Genomic DNA, 22,915 nt, shown 5'->3' with positions numbered 1-22,915 from the left:
AAACCCTACTGCCTTCCTAATTACTCCTGCTAAAAGCAAAATCAGGCAGGACACTGCTAATAAATCAATCAGGTTTAATCATAAACAGTATACATATTTATAAAGAGTGAGAGAGACTTGATAATATAGGGTGTTGCCATGGCACCAGGAATCAAACACTTGTGCGTTTTACCTGTGAATACAAGGAGAGGATGGAATGACGGACAAGTGGAGACAGGATTGGGTCTCTCAGAGGCTATTTCTAGCAAATATCTGTCATTTTTTGTCACCTGTCAAGTTACAGAATGAACTACCATTCAGCCCACAGCTCCAGCCAGAACACAGCGAGATGAATACATACAGGGGCAGTATGTGAGGGATGGGGCGGGCTGGAATATGCCAGGGCTGGTATGAGGTGTATATATAAAAACCACACACTCATGGGAAGAATATATGCACTGTTGTTACTTACAGTTTTAGAACTAGATTCTACCCACAGCTATGTATGCGTTTCTCCCATTTAAGTCAATGGGAGTGGCATGCTCATATCAAAGGGAATACATCTGGCTTTCTGAGTGCACACAGGGCCCCAGCACACCAAACAAGAGATGCTGAAATAGAAAAGACAGGGAGAGAGCAGCCAGGGACCAGGGCAAGGGAGGAATGGGAAAGAGTGACTCAACTCCAAATTAATCACAGTGGCAAAATTCACACTGTGCAGAGAGCTAGCACAAGGACTGTGCTGTCAGGGACTTTAGTGGTGCTACCTATGCCCATCCTCTGTTCAGGGGCAAACCCCACCAGTAATAAGGAGAACTCTGGAACGAAGGGATGGTTCCAAGCAGAGTTGGTTCCAAATCAACTCCCCACGTCCTGTCACCCTTGAATTTCAGAGGAAGGTCCAAACCTCTTTCTATAATGGTTCAAGCCAAAATTCAAATCAGGTCCAGCTCTTGTCAAAGACACGAGGAAGGAACCATTGCTCTGATAGAGAGGAGGGGCAGAGTGAGTGAGTACCTGTAACAGATTTGTGTTTGTTTTGAGAAGCAATCACACACGAGGAGAGCTAGCAGTCAGATGTGTTGGCTTTACAGTACAACAATTTCACTTTCAATTACTGTACATATTATGTAACCTTAAAACTGAAAATACTTGGCAAGTCTAGAACACAGACACAGTTTTCATTTCAAATACACAATTGCCATCTGGTTTCACTTGAAAAAACAAAACAAAAACAAGATTAAAGCTATAATACAAAAGTGACATTTACGTCAATGGCTGTTAGAAATTGCCACCTGTACAGCAAAATTTCATCGCTCCCAGACTTTCTAAGATACAGCAAACCAGAGCTCATCTACCTGGCCAGTCAGAATTGCATTCCCATGTATCAAGTCCACCCTCAGTCCTGGGAGCCTGGGTTAATACCATTATCCGTTGGATGAAGATGGGGAAACTGGAGCATTTTTAAAGTGTGCTTGAAAAAAGACACACATTTGTTTTTCTCAGCAGAGGCTGAATGATGGGTTACTCGTTATTTACATATATCCAATGCCTTCTCTGTGTTGCTGACCTATTCCCTGGGTAGGCATGAAGCAAATCCTTCTTTACAAGTCCAAGTTCTTCAGACAGGAGAAGAACAAAAAGAAACTTAATTAAGAAATGAAGAAGCTAGTCACCTTTCAGACCTCGGATTTCCTCAACTGTTTATAAGGTGGCTTGGAAGTTTACTATTTACATTAGCGATGCTGTGGAGGTCTGAGGAAGAGCCAAGCTTACGGCCATGGTGGGCATCCTCCATCAGGTGGGTGCTATGAACCTGTTCTCAAACCTTTTACTTTAAGGCACTGCACCAACACAATGATTTCACTCAGAATGATGGATACCCCTTCACTGGATAGTGCATTTCTCCCTCTCCCTTGCCTGGCCTTCCCTGAGAACTTTGGATTTGATGTATTTCAGGTCACTGTTGACGCTGGGTCGGCGAGCGAAGGGGGAGACCATGCCATAGGCATCCATCTCCTTGACCCGGCGCATCCTGAAGGATTTTTGGTGGAAGGCGTCACCATACTGGACAGAGATTTTCCTGTGAAGGGCAGGGCTCATCTCGTGAGGTAGCTTGGCCATGCTGAAAAGGACATAGAACATCTCATCCACATTCGTGTTCTTCTTGGCTGAGATTTCGAAGTAGGCACAGTTCTCATCGCTGGAGACAAGCTTCTCTGCTTCCTCCGAGCGCACCTTGCGGTAGATTTCACTATGATCATTTTTGTTGCCACAAATCACCATGGGGAGGTCAGCTGTCTCCTTGGTCTTGTTCTTCAGGCAGGATTTGACTTCAAGGATCTGCTTTTGGATCCTCTTGACCTCATCAAAGGAGTCTCTGTTATCCAAACTGAACACTAGGATGAAAACATCCCCTGTAATTAAAAAGAAAGCCAGAGGATTTGTTTATTAGAATCCATCTCAGAGCAGTCTACTTCCCTTCCACCAAAGAAGTTGGTCCAATAAAAGATATTACCTCACCTATCTTGACTCTCTCTATTTAAAACAATAGATTTCGTTCCCCCTACACACCCATCATTCTTCCTCTTTGCTTGTTTCTCCTTCGATCCTATACACTCTCTAAGGAGTGTTCCTGGTCACCTTCTGATTTACCTTCTCCCTTGTTCCCACAGCTGTAGAAACGTCTTATGGTCAAAGTATTTCCTCAGTCATATCCTGTTGTCTTATCCTAGACTGCATTTGACTTATTGATGTGGCCTATTTGCACCATGTGTTTTCAACAATCTTCTGACTTAATTCTTCTGGGTCACTCACTCCTCCCCCCCACCCCCCAATCATTTTTCCTGAAAAACACCACCTGTTTAGCAACTCCTAAGAGCAGAAAACAGTAGCTATGATACCTCGACCCTTTCAATATACAAGAACAGGAGCAGCACTTGACCACAAGACCCACAAGCCAGTCTGTTCAGAGCATCTGAGAAATGAGTTTGAGCTTCCAAGAATCCAGTGCTCTGCTACAATTTCACTGGCTCAAGAGAAACAGAGTACAAAAGGAAGTGCAAATGACAATTTGCACAATCTACTTACAATGCTGGGAGAATCTTTCTTGTACAAATATAAGATAAAGCAAACTAACAGCCTGTTAAGTGCAGTTTACATGGAACTGAGAAAGAGATCTTTCATGGACCCAAGCTTACCCCCACTCACATCCTGGAGTTTGGCATCTGCATCATGTAGGATGCAGATCCTGGTATCAAGCGCTACCTAATATAGACTTGGGGTCTCACCGGATAGTAGGGCAAGTAGGACTTAACCCAGGTGGGCTATGAACTTTGGCTGTATACTCAGCCATGTACACACCCACAGTCTAATTTTCAGAAGTGATGCACGCACAGCAGCACCTACTGAAAACAGGAACTCCTAGCTTATCAACACTTTCCATATGAGGCCACCATTCTTCTAATATGTGGTTTACTTCATTCTGGGTGACTACAGGAGAAGGCAGAAATAGTAAGAGTGGAGGGAGTGACTTTAGGGAGATGCATTCCACTGGAATTTTTAATTGTCCAAAAGCAGGAAACCAGTTTAAAATTTTTTTTCAAAACCTTGTCAAGTCATTTTTAAATCCCTCATTGTATATTTTACATTTGTATTACATTGCTTGTGCATGGTGGTGACAAACTTCCTCTTTCTCCTGGTGTTCTTTATACCTGTGAGATTTTGATTTTACCATTCACTTGTCACCGCAGTTAAAAAACACAAGTCATACGTATTATACACGGGGGGTGAGGGGAGGAGAATAAATTAGGCAAAACAACTCAAATTTTTGAACATCTCCAAGTTGATTCCTGGGTGAGTGACGTACTCCCTGATGACATCTGGAGTGCTCCAGTCAGGGAATGCCACTGGGGAAAAGATGCATCTTTATAACAAGCTCCATCCCATTACCCATCATTCCCTCTATCTATCTCCCATAACTAATGCTTTGTTAGGAAAGAATGGTGTCCTGGTTATTATTGTCAAGCAGAGATCCACAGTTGGGATCCTTGACCCACCATCCCTCAGTAGGACACCCTTTTCTGTCTCACACCCCACCCCTCTCACCTGTCAATATAGAAAGCCTCCTCATTGCGGGGAAAGGGTGATTCCCAGATGTGTCCAGGATGTCCAGCTGGTACATGTCTCCCCGGATGTTGTAGACCTTGCGATGAAAATCCTCAATGGTGGGAGTGTACTGGTCCTCAAAGCGGCCAGTGAGAAAGCGTGAGACGATGGCGCTCTTGCCCACTCTGGAGGCTCCCAGCACCACCATGCGGTAGGAGTTCTTGGCTGGCACGCTCAGGGTGCAGTTCCCACTGGACACAGTCTTCATCATTGCTTGGTGCTGAAAGGGTCAAAATAAAAGCAGGCAGGGGTGGAGAGAAAGGAAAGAAGAGTGAGGCTGTAGTGGAGAGACCTCTGTGTTTTCTTACAGCTAACTCAAAGATCACTGTGGATTGCTACATGATGTAAGATACAGCGTTTGGTTCTGGTTAGCAGGTCTGCTTAGCACATATAGGAAATCTTGATAAGGAAATTACATGAGGGAAACGGTCTCATTTTTTAGCCTGATTTAAGGAGAATTTTCTTTTCTAAGTCACATCAAAATGAAGAAATTTATATTTGAACATAAAGTTTTGAACTACAATTTGCCATTTTATTTAAACATTGAGGGCTAATTTATCAGCTTGGCTCTAGCCATGACTCCAGTTTCATACCGACAGTTTAAGCCACTTAGATATTTGGGGCCTGATTTTCAAAAGAGCTCAGTTCTCGTTTAGACACCTCAATGAAGCAGCCGGGTTTCCAGAAGCACTGAGCAGCTCCCATTAAGATCTAGCCACTCCCTTTAGGTATCTAAATGGGAGCTGCTCACAGTACCTGCTTTCTAGGATCAATCAGATACTTAGAGTCCAAGTGACCTAAAGTGCTGGTACAGGTAATTGCAGGCACAGAATTGCATCATCAGACACTAGCTTCAAAGACTTGGGCCCCAAATGTTCTTTTTCAAATTCTGACACCAGATTTTTATCCAACAAATCTCTTAGGCCAGAGCTCCTCACCCCCAAACTGTTAGCATCTCAAATACTGCTGCTTTGCAGCAAGATGGCTGGTAGTGGATGGAGCTGCAGAAATGCTAGTTTTGTTTTTCATGGATGTGTCACTCTTTACATTCACATGTTAGTCCTCGGTTCTGGCAGTCCTTGGCTGTATTGAGATAAATGAGGGACTGTGGGGGAAGAGGGCAGCTTTCTGATATAACCAAAGGGCAAGGTGAATACTAAAGTGAGTCTACAGACCCCGGAGATTACATTTTGACACAGCAGAAAGATACAGGAAATCTTGATAGAAAAACATGGATTTCACAGACATTTTTTATCTTTCAGATCAAATATGTTGTGCACAGAAAAGAAAAATACAGGCACACTGTGGAAAACTAGCTGTCATAGCATAGCAGACACATTTGGACAGTTTATTTTGGTTACTAGGAGCGTATGAAAGAAATATCAAGTTCCCACTGTGCTGTTTATTAAATGTAGGTGTTGTTTACTGAATGATAGGTTTTGAGTATTTATATATACACTGAGAGATTATTTCTGGGTACAGATCTGGATTCCTATCCTTTCCCCATGTGAATTTCATCTCCCAAACCTTTATGTATCTGGTATTTATGCCAAGAAAATCACTGAAAATGTTTTACATGTGTTAAGTACCAAGCAGAAGTAACGAAATATTCTTTGTAAATAAAGAAGCCTGTAAGAAGTCCAAGCCAGTATCCCTACTGGCTTTGTGCTGTGGCTTAAGGCACTAGCAGAACATTACTACTCATCGTTATGGTTATTTACTGAGCATTGACAGCATTCTCAGCTCTGTAAGGAGCAGAAAAGAAAATGCAGTGCTTGCCCCAAAGGCAAATTATAATCTAAATTACACTCAAAGGGGATTACAGCCTAAATTACAATCAGGCAGTAAAATCAGGACGTAATATTGTGCACATGTAGCATGGGTCCAATTCTGTCGATGTGAGCGCTGTGCCAGGCTAGGCTGGCAAGATCCGGCCCTATGTTTGGACTGTGTCTAATTTGGAACAGGTTGTACCTTCTCAGTGCAAAGTCACCAATTTTCCTCAGAAACACTGACATCCAGTGGTGTTCGCTGGCCCTTGTACTCTCCTTTGTACACTAGGATGTGCAGGTTCTAGGGTCTGTGCACCAAATGGATGGGGACTGATCTGTTTTGGGATTAGACAGAAGTTCCCCCTCCCGCCCCCCGTGCTCTCTGAGCTTTGTTTAGTAAGGTGGGGTATTTTAAAAAGGAGAATCAGTTTTGCCAAACAATCCTTATAAAAAAGATTGACATTATCCTGCCATAATGGTCTGATGCTGTACATAGGGCCAAATCCTCAGCTGTTGTACACTGGTGTCATTGCACTGACTTCAGTGGAGTGATGCTGATTTACACCACCTGAGGATCTGGCCCAGTGTCTTGCAGCTGTGCTGCTACAGGGTGAATACTGTTAGAATACGGTAGCATTCTTCAAATACGGAACTCTATCGGTGTTATCTGATGTGTTTGGTACAGTGCCCAGAATGACAGGGCCCTGATCCTCACTGCAGCCTTGGGGTGCTACCGTAATATAAACTAATAAATAAATAAATACTGGCCAAAAGGCAACTGCGTGAACTAGCAGCAAATCACAGATATACAGTCCCATCAAGAAAGCAAGCAGGAGAGTGTCTCATTTCAATGGGTGGGAGGAGAATTCTGCATCTATCATACAGACATGCCAAGCTGCACGTGTGCATCATCTCTTCTATATTTGAGTGCGTGGAGGAAATACTCATTTGGGCTAACAGCTTTAAAGTGGTCAAAGTCTGGGGCTATCCAAATCTAATGGATCATAATATAAAGCGGCTCTGAGAGATGGCCCACCACAGGGGTTCTATGGGGTTGGGGATGAAACAGACGCTCCTCAGCTGAGCACTGAAGGAAGTGATAGAACATAGGGCCAGATTTTCATTGCAGCTCTTTGTTGGGATCTGAGCACTGGAATATCTGGCCCCAGTTGTGCATGATGTACAGCTGCAAAGCTGGCCCCAAGTTCATACTGGCCCTATATAAACCCTATAAACCCTGAATCTTTCAGAACATGCTGAGAACAAGAAGCAAACAACTGAACTGGGGCAGAAGAGTATGATTTTAGTTTTGGGTCTGGTTGGGAGCATACACACGTTGTCAGTTTCGTTTTACATGTGCAGGCTTTTCACACTGCTCTGGATTTGTCACATCACTTTATTGATAACAAGCCACCTACAACTCTCTGTCCGTTCTCTTCCAAAAGGGGACAGCACACATTCTTCCACTGAAAATAAAAATAATCCACTTTCTGTCCATCCTGCCTAGCACAGGACTTTTAGGAATTTTTCTCTCATATTCATCCTAACAATCGGGGCAGAGAATCTGCAGAACAGTCTCTCTTGGGAACTGGTAGGAGCCTTATGGCTTGGGCCAATTAACAAGCTTGATGAAGCATGGGAGAGTGCACAGTTGGGAGCAATCCTAAAACATACGGGCCTTCTCTAATTCCCATACACACAGGCTGGGGCAGCTCCAACTTTTCTCCTTCCTCTCAAAGACGCACAGGCCATGAAAAATACAATAAATCAATACCCCTTTTGCATCTCCACAGCACCTTCAATCCAGAGATTTCAAAGCACTTTTTATTAATTTTTCCTTCAGTGTACTCCTGAGAGAAAAGTACTATCATCCCCATTTTACCGAGAGGGAGAGAATGAGGCACAGAGCGGCTCAGTGACTTGACCAAGGTCAGACAAGTCAGTAGCAAAGTGGGGAACAGAACCCAAGTCTCCTGGCTCTCAGAGTGCCCCAAATTCCAGTCACTAGGCTACACTGCCTGCCAACCTGAGCAGGGCAAACCCTTATTGTGCATGCGCTCACACACACACCCATGTGGTCATTTTATGAGGCTTTGACTGAGGGATGTTTGTGCACAGGAGAGGTTAGGGGAAGTGACAACTGGAAACAGATCTCCCCCATCACACCCAATATTCATTTAAAATGTCACCTTATGGTGCCCTTGAGAGGTTTTGTTTGTCAGATTATTCCTTTAAGGGAGCTCCCATGCTCTGCAGCCTGCCTTTGGTCTAGTGCACAGTAAATAGATCCTTTCAGCACTTCTAATTCCTGTAGCTGTTATTCATTTCATTGCCTCCCCTGTGCACCTGACTTGCAGGGTGCAGCATAACCTGGAACCTTCATTTGTCTTTCACACTCTTCAAATAATCACAGCTTCTCTCTGACTCAAATCTTTCTCCTCTCTTACTCAGAGAAAGAGACCAAGTTCAAGCCCCTTGCGGGGTACAGGGAGCCATACACCGGAAAGATTAAAGGTAGTAAGGAGGAAACAGAAAGAGACCACATGGTTATTTACTAAATAAAGTAAAAATCAATCAGAAGAGGACAAACACACACCACCAGCTGGTTTGAATCTATGACTCTTCCTTCAAGTTTATTAAAGGTTTAAAAATAGATTTGTTCCCTGCTCTGTCTTTAACTTCCTGCACTGACTTGAGGGTAACAAAACACCTGATTTATACTATTTTGCAATTTTAGAGCACCTTCTGTCCAATGATTTTAAACTGTTTCACAAAAGGTAGGTAAATTTAAAACTATCCCTATCTCTGTGAAACCAGGGCACAGAGAGAGAAAGCAACTGGTCTAAGGTCACACCATGAGCCAGTGACAAGGTAAGCATTAAAACCAAAGTCTCCTGACTCCAGCCCCTTGCTCTAATCATTAGACAATGCTGTTTTTGCAAATTTAAGACTACATTATAATGCATCTGCCTTTGCAAATCCACGCGTGCACTGAACAGATTATGCCAAAATTCCAGTGAGGTGGTGAAAAGTCTGATCCTATGCACCAGTTACAGAAAAACATAATGAAGATAAAAAACCTGCTGCCTGGAGCTTTTACATGTTAGCTTTCAATACCCAAATGCTGAGTATTACTGCATGCAGTATGCTCCCTACCACTGACCATACATAAAAACATTCTGAGATGCCACTGTTTACAGTCACCAGTTACAGTATCTCTCTCTCTATACTAGTCCTAAATGATTTATTGCATCTGGCTAAAAGAGACATAGGCAGAAGCAAACCAAACTGTGCATTACAGACCTGTCATTGATTAGAAAATCCTGGAGTACCTTTCATTTTCATGCACACTGATATTATTTCTGCAGGGTGTTTTTCTTCCTTTCTATTGCTTTAATTTCAAGTTCAGTGCCTCTCCCTTACCTTTCTTTGTTTGGAGGAGAAGTCCTGAATCTTAGTGCCGTGGATGAAGCTGTCTTGATGGCTTTCAGAGGCTGCTGCTCCTGCTGCTCCTTTCTGGATCCCAAGTCACTGAGCTGGGCTCTTCTCCACCACTTTGGACCTTAGCTGGACTGGGAAAGACCAGAGCGCTCCAGGGGCTGGTTCCCCATGGGTGATCTTTATTGGGTCAGAAGATTGACATGATCCAAAGTAGGCTCTGTGTACCAGAAGTAGTTTTTGCCCTCTGAAGAGGTTTGCTCTTCTCCTGGTAGTCTCAGTTCACGAGGTCTCCCACACACTTTCTTGTCTTGCAACTTGTAATTCGTAGACTCATTTGCATGGAAGTGGCCTCTGGTGCGACACCTAGCTGTCAAGGCTAGTGTGTGCATTCAGCTGACCCACAGTGCTTTTATGTAGACCCTGTGAAATAAAGAGGGGGAAGCAAATTAGGGGTTAAGAGGGGGGCCTGGGAGTTTCTTATTATACCAGGTTTGAAAGTACACCCTCACTCTTGCACTGCAAAGAATCCTGGCAGATAAAATAGACTTCCCCACCTCATCTGAGATTTGTTTTAAAATGCTTTGCTTTTTCTTTACATTTTAGAATTTGTCTATTGATTCTTCCTCCCTGCCTCTCTCACTGTCTCTCTCCCCCAGCAGCTAGTAAGTTGCAGGTTTTCCTTCTGCAGAACTCACCCATAATTGGCTCACTCCTCCCTTTAAGTCAGAGACAGTGGAAGAAGAGTTGCCAAGGGGGTGGGATCTTATGTTTATTGAAGGGCTTTTTTTTTTTTTAAACACAAAATTCTTTCACATTCCAGATTGCAAATTCTTTTTCTTTCCACAAGAGACCTGTGTGTATATCTGTGATCGTGTGTGAGAGATCCTTTTTACTCCTATTATGCTCTGAAAACTCATGAACTTTTTAAAAGCACTATTTTCCCCTTCCAATGTTTCCTGCTAAACAGAGATGGACTGAGCGGTTAACCAAATAGGGATTTTCTGTTCCTAATTTCTATGATTCTTTTGAGATATAGCATCCCCTGCCCCAAGACACTTTGCAGTTGTTAGGAACGCTCGTTGGTTTTGATCTAGAACTACAAATCAGGCTACAAATGTTAAGTGGCTTGCAACTTCATTTTGCTCTGGATCAACCCAGAGACAGTGCTAATTTCCCCTCTAAAAGCTGTGGTCCCACCTGCTTTCTCATGTTTGGATTCCTGACCTCTTCTTGCTGCAACAAGACCACTTTCTCCATAGACTACATATCGGCATTACTGCTGCTGGCAGCCCTGATTTGTAACCACCTCCCTCCTTAGCCACACCCCTTAGCTCTACAAATGACTAATCGCTTCCTAGGAAGAGGACTGCTGGTCATACCCACCCACTGCTGAATGTGCATGTGGTATTCCTGATGGCATTCTGTGCCAAAAAATTTTAAAAATTGTGCCAAAAAAATTAAAATTCTGTGCACAATATTTTAAAATTCTGCAAATTTTATTTATCATATAAATGTGGAGGCTCCAGCATGGCATTGGGGAGCACTGGCCATTGGCTGCACAGAGGTGGGCCATCACTGTGCAGTTCCCCCCCGGGACACGTACTCAGCAGTGAGGCTGCACCCAACCCTGACACAGCACAAGGACGTGGCCTGCCCCAGAAACACCCCAGGGCCCTGCCCCTCTGTGTGGGCAGGCAGACTCAGCAAGGGAGGATCCAAGTGTGCAGGGGCTTAATGTGGGGGGATCCAGGTGTGGGCTGAGAGGGTTCTGTGTGGGACAATCTGGGTGCAGGTGGCTCAGCGGTGGATCCTGGTGTGTGTGTGGGGGGGAATCTGGATGCACAGGGGCTTATTGAGGGGTTCTGGGTGCAATGGTAATGGGACTCTGCAGGGGGGTCCAGGTGAACGTGGTTGAGGCTCAGCAGTGGGAGGGAGTCTGAGGGTGGGCTCAGTGGGGGATCCAGATGGAGAAATCTGGGGGTGGGTCTGGCCTGGCCCCGGATGCTGTGCAGGGAAAGAGGAAATCCCATCCTCCCCAGCCCAGCCGGGACTAGCAGCTGAACCCAGTGCAGGGTAGGAGCCACTAGCCGGGTCTTCCCCAGTCCTGCCTCCTGCCCTCCCCGCTCTCTGCCGGCTGCCCTGGGCACCTGAAACATACTGCTGGGGAGGGTCACATGACCTTTCTTGTGGCTTCCCTTTGCTTCCCATTTTTCTGCAGGGAAGCAAAGAATTCTGCAGGGAACATAAATGCTGTGTACATGCAGTGGCACAGAATTCCTCCAGGAGTAATGTAGCTGCACTGTGTCAAGTTTTCGGGCTCCAGCCCTGGGGCTTGGGTTCTCAGCCATCCCTCGTAACTCCTGTATGATAGAATCATAGACTCCTAGGACTGGAAGGGACCGTGAGAGGTCATCAATCCAGGCCCCTGAACTCATGGCAGGACTACGTATTTTCTAGACCATTCCCGACAGGTGTTTGTCTAACCTGCTCTTAATCTCCAGTGATGGAGATTCCACAACCTCCCTAGGCAATGATGGTACCATACAATAATGGGGGATAAATCAGTGCATCAGGTTAGCTCCCTGCCTAACCTCCTCGTCTGGGGTGAGAGTAGGGTTGCCAACTTTCTGATTGCGGAAAACTGAACACCCTTTCCCTGTCCCCTGCCCCGCCACTTCTCTGAGGCCCTGCCCCTGCTCACTCCATCCCCCGTCCCTCCTTCGCTTGCTCTCCCCCACCCTCACTCACTTTCACCAGGCGGGGGAGTAAGGGCTCCAGCTGGGAGTGGGGATGAGGGGTTTGGGGTGCAGGAGGGGGTTTAGGGCTGGAACAGGGAGGTTGGGTGCAAAGGCTATGGCTGGAGTGTGGGCTCTGGGGTGGGGCCGGGGATGAGGGGTTTGGGGTGCAGGAGGGGGCTCCAGGCTGGGGCCGAGGGGTTCAGAGTGGGAGAAGGGGCTCAGGACTGGGGATTGGGGTGCTGGAGGGGGTGCAGGCTCTGGGAAGGAGTTTGGGTCCAGGAGGGGACTCAGGGCTGGGGCAGGGTGTGGGGGGAGGTGCAGGCTCTGGGTGGCACTTAACTCGGCACGTCCCTGCGGCTCCTAGGTGGAGTCATGGACAGGTGGCTCTGTGCTCTGCCCTCACCCGCAGGCACCACCCCCGCAGCTCCCATTGGCTGCGGTTCCTGCCCAATGGGATCTGTGGAGCCAGCACTTGGAGAAGGGGCAGCATGCGGAACCTCCTTGGCTGCACTGGTACCTAGAGGCCACAGAGGGACTTACCAACTGCTTCCGGGAGCCATGCAGAGCCAGGGCAGGCAGGGAGCCTGCCTTAGCCCTGCTGCACCACCGACTGGACTTTTAACAGCCCAGTCAGCAATGTTGACCGGAGCTGCCAGGGTCCCTTTTCGACCAGGTGTTCCAGTCGAAAACCGGATGCCTGGCAACCCTAGCCTGCAGTTGGCTGGCTGTCTAATTAGTCCCAACCACTACACCTGGGAAAAAGATGGCAACTTAATTGGCTGAGCCTCATAAAAGGAGGAGTAGGAAATGGGAGAGTGGGCACCGATACTTGTCAGAGGTTAGGATGTGCAGCTCCAAGAAACAGAGGGGAGACTGGGGAAAGTCCTGTTAGCACAAAGGGCTTTGAGGTAAGACCCAGGAACTTTTGGTTGATGATATCATAGAGTGAGGGACAGACTTGGGGGTTGGGGAAGGGACTTAATCTTTACAGGCTTTGTGGGGAAAGACTGTGAAACTTTGATCTTGTTTTCATTAAGAAGGCTTGAAATAAAACCCACAGCAGTTAGTGGGAGTGGAAACTACTCTGTCTGGATTCTGTGAGAGGCCCCATGCAGGATTCCCCCAGGGAGGGAGCTAGCTCTGCAGGCACCAGCCTGGGTCCAGCTGGAAGAGGGTGCTACAAGGTAGGCCTAGTCCTTCTTATATGGCTCCTGAACAGGGACCTTTCAATCTGAGCCCTTTCCATCAATGGAGTAGATACTCTGACTAATGGTGAATCAAAAGCATGTGGAGAATAAAAGGATCGGTCAGTTCCAGGAGGCTCTCCTCGGTTCCCAACAGCACCTGCAAGAAGGCCAACTGGCTGACCATGAGCAGAACAGACAGCTCTTAGGTAGAAATGGCCTCGCTTGCTCTCACGATGGCTGGCGGGAGAAAGGAACAGCCACAGAGGGAAGCCAGCTCTGGAGTTTCACCCAGTCTTACTTTGACCAAAATGGGCAGCAGTGACAACCCTGAGGCCTACATGACCACCTCTGAATGTGTTGCTACTACAGTGGGCTGGCAGAGGAGTTCCTGGGTGGCACATCTGGCCCCATACCTCATTGGAGAGGCCCAAGCAGCTTATCAGGCCCTGTGTGTGGATGAGGCACAATCCTATGCAATGCAAAGGGGAGTCATCCTGGACCTCCTCTGTCTCTCTATAGAAGCTTATTGAAAGAAATTTTGGTTGGAGCCATTCCCTAAAGGGCGCACCCTTGGGCAGTAGATCAATGGCTCCTGGACTTGACTACCCAATGGCTAAACCTAGAGCCCAAGATGGTAGTGGAGCTCATGGACAACATTCTCTCTAAGGTGGTACACACCTGGGTTCAACATTTTCAGCCTGGATGCACTGCAGAGGCTGTTGAGACAATGGAGAGGTTCTTGGCGGCTGAATTACCGAGGTGTGGGAAGGACAGCCTCTCAGTCAGCTGGCCTCACTTAGAAAGGCAGCAAGAGACTATGACCTACCCCCCCAATCGAAACTTTACCGCTATCAGGTCTCCCACACTCACAGCAAGGGCCTCAAAGTTCCAGACTTCCCATGGGCCACTACTCCCCCCCTCAAAGGGCCTGTGGTATGTTACCGCTGTGGGCAACATGGGCACATCTGACCAGAATGCCCTATGATGGAACGTGACTATTTAGGATGCCTCTTTGTCCAAGCCAGGGAGACTCCAAGCCAATCCATAGAATTGAGCGCGAGGCCCCTTGTGGTCCCAATAAAGACAGGGCCAAACATGATGGAGGAATTAATAAACTCAGGGTGTGGGCAAATGCTATTTCAGTAAGACCTGGTTCCATCACTGGTTCCAGAGTTCCAGACCTACTCAGATTTCTTGCATTCATGGGGAAATCCATGCATACCTAACAGCCTCTGTTGTTTTGCAGGTCAAATATGGCGCCTCCAGGTAGGAGTGGCAGATTGCCTACATTGGCCCATGATCCTGGGTTATGGCTGGAAACCTCTTTCAACTCTCCCGGGAGAAGAATCAAGTCCCTGCAGCCAGACACTTTAGAGAGGCAAGAAAAGAACCCCACTGAGGATATCTGGGATCTGTTTCCCATTGCTCAATCTGACTTCTTTGAAATCCCACGATGATCCCAAGGTTTGCAAAGACAGCCCAAGAAGTCTCAGAAGGGAGGACAAGCCAGAGGTGATTCGATGGAGCTGTGAGAAGAATCTTCCTAAAAAGCAGACCCAGGTGAGGGGACAGCCTACTGATTGTTGGGATATCCCCTATCCATGGATACCACAGAGCCCATCCCATCCTCTACTATAACACCCTGAGTGACACCTTTGATGTGGTGGTGGCTCAACACTATGACCAGATGCTCTGGGAATATTTCAACCAGTTTGCTGCCATCAATGGGGTGGCCGTCTCTGAAGATGCATCTCACCAGTTCCCCCCCTCTGAATTACAGGAGGAGATCCTGTACTGAGTAGAGACACATCCCCAAACTTCTTGCCTCATGAACTCCTATGACTAGCTCATACACTCCCCATGGCAGGACACCTAGGTAAGGTGAAAACCCAAAAAAGAGTGTTTCTATTGGCTCTATTCTTTTGGCTAGGGATACATAAAGAAGTAGGCGATTTCTGTGTATTGTGTCCCAATTACCAAAAAGTGACCCCAACAAATCAGGGCTGGGCCCCTTAACTCCCTACCCAACATTGCAACCCCCTTTGAATGGGTAGGGATCGATTACTAGGCCCTCTGGAGGAGAGTGTCTGAGGTCACAAGTTTATTTTGGTACTTGTGGACTACGCCACCTGAATTCCTTTATGAAATTCCTTTGCCTCCACCCTAGCATTTTCCTCAGCTGATCTTCCTGTGGAAATCCTCACTAATCGGGGAATGAATTTCACATCCCAGGTGCTCCAAGTGTGGCCACTGTTGAAAGTAAAACCACTCCAGATCTCAGTCTACCACCCTCAAAAAGATTGACATGGAGAGTGGTCCAATAAGACCCTTAACGGTATGTTAAAATTTGTGGAACAGAAGCCAAAGACTGGGACCAACTGCCTCTCTATATTTTGTTTGCAGTGTGGGAGGTACTGCAGGCCTCCAGAGGCTTCTCCCCTTTGGAGCTCCTTTATGGGAGACAGCCTAGCAGAGCGTTAGACATAGTTAGGGTGTGTTGGAAAGCTCACCCCTCCTGCTCTACCAATAACCTCCAATACGTTATTCAAACTAGGGAAAGGCAGACCCAACAGGCCCAGATGCAACAATAAAATAAGGGGTCTAGAGCCAGGAAATTCCAAATATTTCCCAGCTCAGAGAGCAAGCACCTGGCCAAATGGCAGGGATAATATGAAGTGCTCCATTGAGTGGGATGAGTAGACTATGAAATCTATCACCCTGACTGGAGAAAACAAAAGTAGATTTATCACATAAATCTGTTAAAATCCTGGAAGATCCAGGAATGTCTCTTCATCCGCCTGAAAGAGGGCGAAGAGGATCTGGATTCTCAGCTCCCTACACCAGCTGAAATAGGGATAGGAGAGGTGCCACTTGGGGACAGACTGTCTGATGGGCAGAGAAGGCAAAAAACCTCCTGAAAGATTACATGGAAGTGTTCTCCCCACTATCAGAATGAACCTCCTTAGTAATTCACTGCATCGTATAGAGCCGGGGGGGCAAGCCCCTCCAGAAGTCACATCCCATCCCAGACAGCATAAAACCCGTTAGTTCAGGAAAAACAGGAAAAGTTAAGATTGGGATTAATCAAGGAGTCTAGTGGTCCCTGGTGTAGTCAGGTAGTTTTAGTACCAAAGCAAGCTGGAACTGCCCAATTTTGGGTAGATTTCTGTCAAAGAATTTTATGCATATCTGATGCTCCAAGTCAATGTATCGCCTTGGTCAAGCCTGCTTTATCATGGCATTAGATCAAATTAAGGGCTATTGGCAAATTCCTCTTACTCCCTTTTCTACCCCACTGGGTCTATTCCAATTCATTAGCATGGCCTTTGGATTGCATGGGGCCCCGGCTACCTTTCAAAGGCTGATGGCCCAGGAGTTTCAGCCCCATCATTGCTATGCTACAGCCGACCTTGATGATATGGTGTTCTATTGTCGGGACTGGCTCACCAAAACCTAGCAGGTGTCTTTCAAGCCCTATAGGAGGCCATCCACAGCAAATCCAAAAAAGTGCCTGGTGAGGAAATGGGAAACAAAATATCTGGGGTATCTAGTAGGGAACAGAAAGGTACAAAGTGGACAAAGTTGAGGCCCTAGCAAAACTCCCATATCAAGAACTAAAAAGCAGGTCTAGTTCTTCCTAGCTCTTGCCGGGTACTGTAGAAGATTGGTACCGAACTTTGCCCAATTGGCAGCACCACTTATGATCTTGTTTAAAAAATCAGCCCCTCGACAGGTCATGTGGTCTTCCCAGTGTGATCAAGCATTTTGGAAAAATTAAACAGCTTCTATGCAACAAGCCAATAATGCACAGCCCCAGTTTCTCTCGAGAATTCATTCTACAACCTGACACCTTGCACCGCGTTGTGAGTGCAATGTAATCCCAAACCTTCCATGGACAAAAACACCCTACCCTCTATATAAGTAGAGAACTCCTATTCTGGGAAACCTGATACTTGGTCCTTGAGAAGGAATGCCTGACCATACACTGGGCTGTAAAGGCACTGAGGTACAGTTTGGAAAACTCTTTGTCTTGGTCACTGACCATGCGGCTCTAAGGTGGCTCCAAACCATGAAAAACTCAAATGCCCATGTGACATACTGGTACCTACCCTTACAACCCTTTCAGTTTTGTATAGAGCATTAACCCGAGAGTGATCATCAGAATACCATCTTCCTGTCACGAACTGAAGACTACTAGGGGCCCTGTGGTGAGTGCCTGACAGGACCTCTCAAGGACAGGTGATATGTGAAAGTATAAGGGATAGTATTCCTCTGAGGACAGAGGCCTCCAGATGGCTGGCTGGCTAAGTAGCCCCACCTGCTTCACCTGGAAGAATGACCAGCAACTGAATTTGCTGATCCTTATAAAAAGAAGAGCAGGAAATGGGAGAGGGGTCAGCCATACCTGCCAGAGGCTGGAGCAACTGTTGGGAGGAGCAGCTCCAAGAAACAGAGGGAGAGAAGAGAGACTTGGAAAAGTCCTGTTAGTGCAAAGGGCTCAGAGGTAAAGAGCCAGGAACTTTGGGTTGAGCAACTCGTAAGGTGAGAGACAGACTTGGGGGGTGGAGAGAGAAGGGACTTAACCTGTACAGACCTTGTGGGGAAAGGCTATGAAACTTTGATCTTGTTTTCATTAAGAAGGCATGAAATAAAACCCACAGCAATTAATCGGAATGGAGACTACTCTGCCTGGATTCTGTGAGAGGCTCCCCCAGCAGGATTTCCCCAGGGAGGGAGCTAGCTTTGCAGCCTGGAGTCAACTGGAAGAGGGCCCAATCCTTCACACTCCTTTCATACAGCAAGACCAGGGCTCCTTCAACTACCGGGTCTCCCCTGGCATCTTGACACATACTAGGGGTGGGGACTGGATAGCTCAGGGAATTTTTTTTAAAACTGGGATATAATGCCCTTTACCGCTAGGTTACCAATTCAAACTGAATACAGGCCAACAGGAACCAAAAGCTGTCACTATAGGATAGCTGTTCCGTGGTCTAAATAAGATGAGCATGAGGGCCCCACCACCCAGCTTCTAGCAGATAAGGATCAACAACACAAAATCACCACCCCAAGAAAACAGAAAGAGCTTGGTTTGTTTAGCCAAACCAAAAGAAGGCTGAGAGCGGATATGATTGCTTTCTATAAATATATCAGAGGGATAAACACTAGGGAGGGTGAGGAGCTATTTAAACTAAAGGACAATTCTGACACAGGAACAAAAGGATATAAACTGGCCAGCAATAAATTCAGGTTGCAGATTAGAAGAAGGTTTCTAACCATCAGAGGGGTGAGGTTCTGGAATGGTCTCACAATAGGAGTTGTGGGGGCAAACAACTTAATTCATTTTAAGGGATAGCTGGACAAAATTGAGTGGGATTGTATGACGGGGTTGCTTGTGATGGGATGTCCCTTCTGGTTTATGTCTTATTTTCCTAAAGCTTATGCTTCAGGACTTCAGCCAATCACCTACAGGGGGCAGGAAGGGAATTCCCCCCCCCCCTCCCCCAGTGTATTATGGTGGTTTTTTTGGTCTCCTTCCTCTGACGCATCAGAGATGGCCAAGGCTGGAGGAAATGGGATACAGAGTGGGATGGGCCAGTGCAATGAGATGACACCAAGAAGTCTTTCTCCAAGGTGCTTGGCTGGACGGTTCTTGTTCACATGCTCAGGGTCTAAGTGATCACCATATGTAGGATTGGGAAGGAATTTTCCTCCAGGTCAGATTGGCAGTGACTTTGGGTTTTTTTGGCCTTCCTCTGCAACATGGGGTGTGGGCCACTTGCCAGGATTATCTGGGTGTCTTTCAATCAATTCTCTGCCACTGCTGGGGGCCTCAAGCGCTGGTGTAGCTCAGACGCTCCTATCTCTGCCTGTGGCACATAATAGTCTAGTCTTACGTGGGCTGTAATGCTTTGGTTTCATTTCCATTGTGTGGGTGCTGTCTGGTGTTGGTGGTCTGTGATATACAGGAGGTCACACTAGACGATCTGGCGTTCTCTTCTGGCCTTAAACTCGATGATTCTATACCTGTCACTGGCAGTATTATGGCCAAGGACTGGATGGGCTATGGAAGCTGAATTTGCCTTCCACTCACAGAGTGCATGTACCCAGAGAATATCTCTAAGAGTTTCTCTGAGCTGGTGCATCTCCACCAGTGTTATCAAAGGCAGAAGCTGTAGAGTAGACAGGGTGCAGGCCATATCACCACCATGATGTCTAACCCTAATCAAGGTAGGTCACTCTATACCTAATGCAGGTGAAGATGAAGACGCAAATAAACAAAAGTGAGGTTACAGCCTGAAAGACTTACCCAGCCTTCTTCACCAAAACCAAAATTGGACTTGGATATCTTTTTCTGAAAGGTGCCCAGATACCATGTTGATGGCTGCTGGATGGGAACCTAGATAAGATAAAAGATTTCCAGACTTGCAAATCAGTTCCTGCAATTATATCAAGAGATAATCTGGACAGATTTTGTCAGGTGCCCTTGGATCCATTTTATTTCACCAAATGGGTAATAAAACAATCAATTGTATTAATAAAGTAAAAATAAACTATAAATCTTCAAATTGCTTTATGAATAGCACTATGATTTTTATTTATATTTTTCTAGCATAGTCACACAGTTCATGAGAGGAAAGATGGCCCAGTGGTTCATGCGCTTGCCTGGGACTCAGGAGACCGGGAGTCAAGTCCCTGCTTTGCTACAGACTTCCTGTATGACCTTGGGCAAGTCACTTAATCTCTCTGTATGAGACCCATGAAGCAATTTAGGCACCAGAGTTAGGCTCCTAAATCCTTGTATGCAGCACCACTGTGACCCACAAAACTGCTGCTTGGCTGCTGCCTAAACTCACTTAGTGCCTAACTTTCTGCTGTCAAAGTTCCCTAGGGACCAAAATTTTAGACCCTAAGGCATGTACACTGCTGCCCTACTCTAGGCATCCAGACACCTATCTCCCACCTAAGCCCCAGAATGATGCACGAACCAGGAGCATTTGGCTACCACTCACTTCATAACTCGTATCCCGTTAGTAGGAGCACTGGGGGGCATGGATCAATGTTCACATAACACTCCCCATCAATACCCCAGCCGGGCCAGAGAAGTTAATGATCCAACCAGTGGACCAAATTCAGTGAGGAATCCTGGTCACGTGCCACCCGAGGCATGTTGTGCATACGCTAAGAAGAAGTTGGAGCACTCGCTGGGGCTAGAGGAGACCCAGATTCAATTTCCCCTCTCTGCCAGAGGGGGGGAAAAGGAATTGAACAGGAGACTGAGAGCCCGTCTATAGAGTCATTCATTCTCTCTCCCCACCTCAAATGACTGTGCCACTGTGGATAAATACTTAAAGAGCCATTGAGCCAACAAGAGAGTGAGAATGACTCCATAGTCCACCTGCCTAGGAGATGGGAGACGAAGGGACCAGTCCTCTTGCTCCAATCACTCATTATATATCCACAGGGCAACAGGACAGACTGAGGGAGCCCTAACTCAGAATATCCCCTAGCTCAGTGTTTAGAGCACTCTCCTGAGAGGTAGGAGACCCCTGTTCAAATCTTCTCTTCCCGCTCTGGCAGAGATGGGGGAATTGAACCTGGGTCCCACCTTCCAGGTGAGCGCTCTAACCACTGGTCTAAAGTTATAAGGTGGACACCACCACCTCTGGATATTTAGTGAAGAGCAAAGCAGATGCCTAACCCATTCCCACAAGAAATGTCTTAGGTGCTTACGCTGTCTGACTCCTGATGATTGCTTCCCATTCATGGATTGCCAGCAGAGGTAAGTGCCTATCTCATAAGAATATAAGAACGGCCATATTGAGTCAGACCAAAGGTCTGTCTAGCCCAGTATCCTGTCTTCCAACAATGGCCAATGCCAGGTGCCCCAGATGGAATGAACAGAACAGGCAATTATCAAGTGATCCATCGCTGTCGCTCATTCCCAGCTTCTGGCAAATGGAGGCTAGGGACACCATCCCTGCCCATCCTGGCTAATAGCCATTGATGGACCTATCCTCCATGAACTTATCTAGTTCTTTTTTGAACCCTGTTATAGTCTTGGCCTTCACAACATTGTCTGCAAGGTGGTGTGGCTTAGTACATACTCCTCTCATCAGCATTTCCCATTGGCTAGCTTAGGTGGCTCCCCATCTAGCTTGCTGGCTTTTGTGGATCAGATTCTAAGGTGCCTCTCTCTCCCCAGTCATTACACAGGGAGCTCAGCTGTCTAACTCAGACTTTGTGGATCACTGTGTTGTTCCTGTGATATTTTTGTTGTTTTGTTTTAAGTGCCTATAAATTAAGTGCTGTGACACTCAGCATTGCAATGTGTTGTGGATCCCTCCCTTTGTGCCTCATTTCCCATCTGTAGAATGTGGATAGTAGCACTGTTCTTCCTCCCAGGAGTATTGTGAGGATAAACACCTCACAGATTGTGAGGTGCTCAGATACTATGGTAATGGGGGCCATATAAGTGCATTGTATAAGTACATAGTTGATTTGTAATCCAGAACTTGAAGCCAGCTAAAGTGTGTAAGAAAACCATGTTGCATGATACTGAATGCAAGCACACTCACTATGGTACAGATCCCATAGCAGTGTAGAGCCCAAAGAAAGAAGTCTGGATTATGGTCAAGATAAGAGAAACCAAATTGCACATATCAAACAGCTCTCTATCTCTCTCTGGCTAATTAGCGACTAGCATCAACAGGTTCTGGAGGGAGCTCTGCCTACCCCTTGTTCATATCAGGGCTTTAGAGCTGTGCTCCAGCTCTGCTCCAGCTCTAGGCAAAAACCTGCAGCTCCACTGCTCCGGAGCTGCTCCGTGCTCCAGCTCCGGGCTCTGCTCCAAAGCCCTGGTTCATATTGACAGTGTCTGTGACGTGGAGCACAAGTCTGGGGTTAAAGTGTAAGAGAGGTAGGGAAAAAGGAACAGTGCTTCAGATTCTTATCAATTGAACAAAAACAGTAGCCATTATTTGGTCAGGGCCCACAAAAATGTTTCTTCCTCCATATACTGGCTCTGCAGCAATGAACACATATATACACTGTCCTATGAGACCGAGATCACTCACTGATGCTGATGTATAAATGAAGTTGTTTCTACAGCAGAATGTGCGGTAGATGATGAACTGGTTGCTGATGGGCAAAAGTGCCATGGTCATTTCAGATCAACCGGGAAAAAAATAGGTCAGCAGAGGAGAGAGGGAAAATTTACCAATAAGGGTCAAAGGAAGGAGAACAAACATGGTGATGGGAGAAGCTCCATGTTCCAACTTCACCAGAGGCTTTACTAATAAAGGAGGAGGGGGCATGGAGAAGTGAAAAGCCAGAGTACAGTGCAGTTCAAACTGACTGCTTCCAAATCTAAATGACAGACAGAAAGCAAAGTGACTTGCTCTGTAATATTCTGCATTTGAACCAAAGCACAAGATGGCAGCTGCAGGGAGGCTCCTCCATTTTTAAAGATGCAGTGCTCCCAAAACAGGATGGTTGCATCACCTCTCACACTGATTGCTTCAGGATCACAATGGGACCCCTCCCCATGTAACATACAGCATTGGACAATAGGCTAGGTGCAATAATTGTTATTGTTTTACTTCTGCATACTTCACTGATGAAGACTGGATGC

At 46.5% G+C, this 22,915-nt stretch overlaps 1 protein-coding gene across 1 annotated transcript; it reads right to left on the bottom strand.

The window, feature by feature from the left end:
- Positions 1 to 57: 57 nt before the first annotated feature.
- RASD2 (RASD family member 2) lies at positions 58 to 19,609 on the bottom strand. Its single transcript, XM_048832783.2, has 4 exons — positions 19,592 to 19,609; positions 9,342 to 9,779; positions 4,087 to 4,366; positions 58 to 2,396 (listed from the first exon to the last, which is right to left on the bottom strand). The coding sequence occupies exons 3-4, from the start codon at positions 4,355 to 4,357 to the stop codon at positions 1,867 to 1,869; spliced, it is 801 nt and encodes a 266-aa protein (XP_048688740.1). The 5' UTR covers positions 4,358 to 4,366; positions 9,342 to 9,779; positions 19,592 to 19,609; the 3' UTR covers positions 58 to 1,866.
- Positions 19,610 to 22,915: the final 3,306 nt, after the last annotated feature.

This window comes from Caretta caretta, chromosome 1 (genome assembly GCF_965140235.1).
Source record: "Caretta caretta isolate rCarCar2 chromosome 1, rCarCar1.hap1, whole genome shotgun sequence".
NCBI classification, from domain to species: domain Eukaryota; kingdom Metazoa; phylum Chordata; order Testudines; family Cheloniidae; genus Caretta; species Caretta caretta.
Note: the sequence above shows the minus strand (reverse complement) of the source record. Positions and strands in the feature narration are given on the sequence as shown.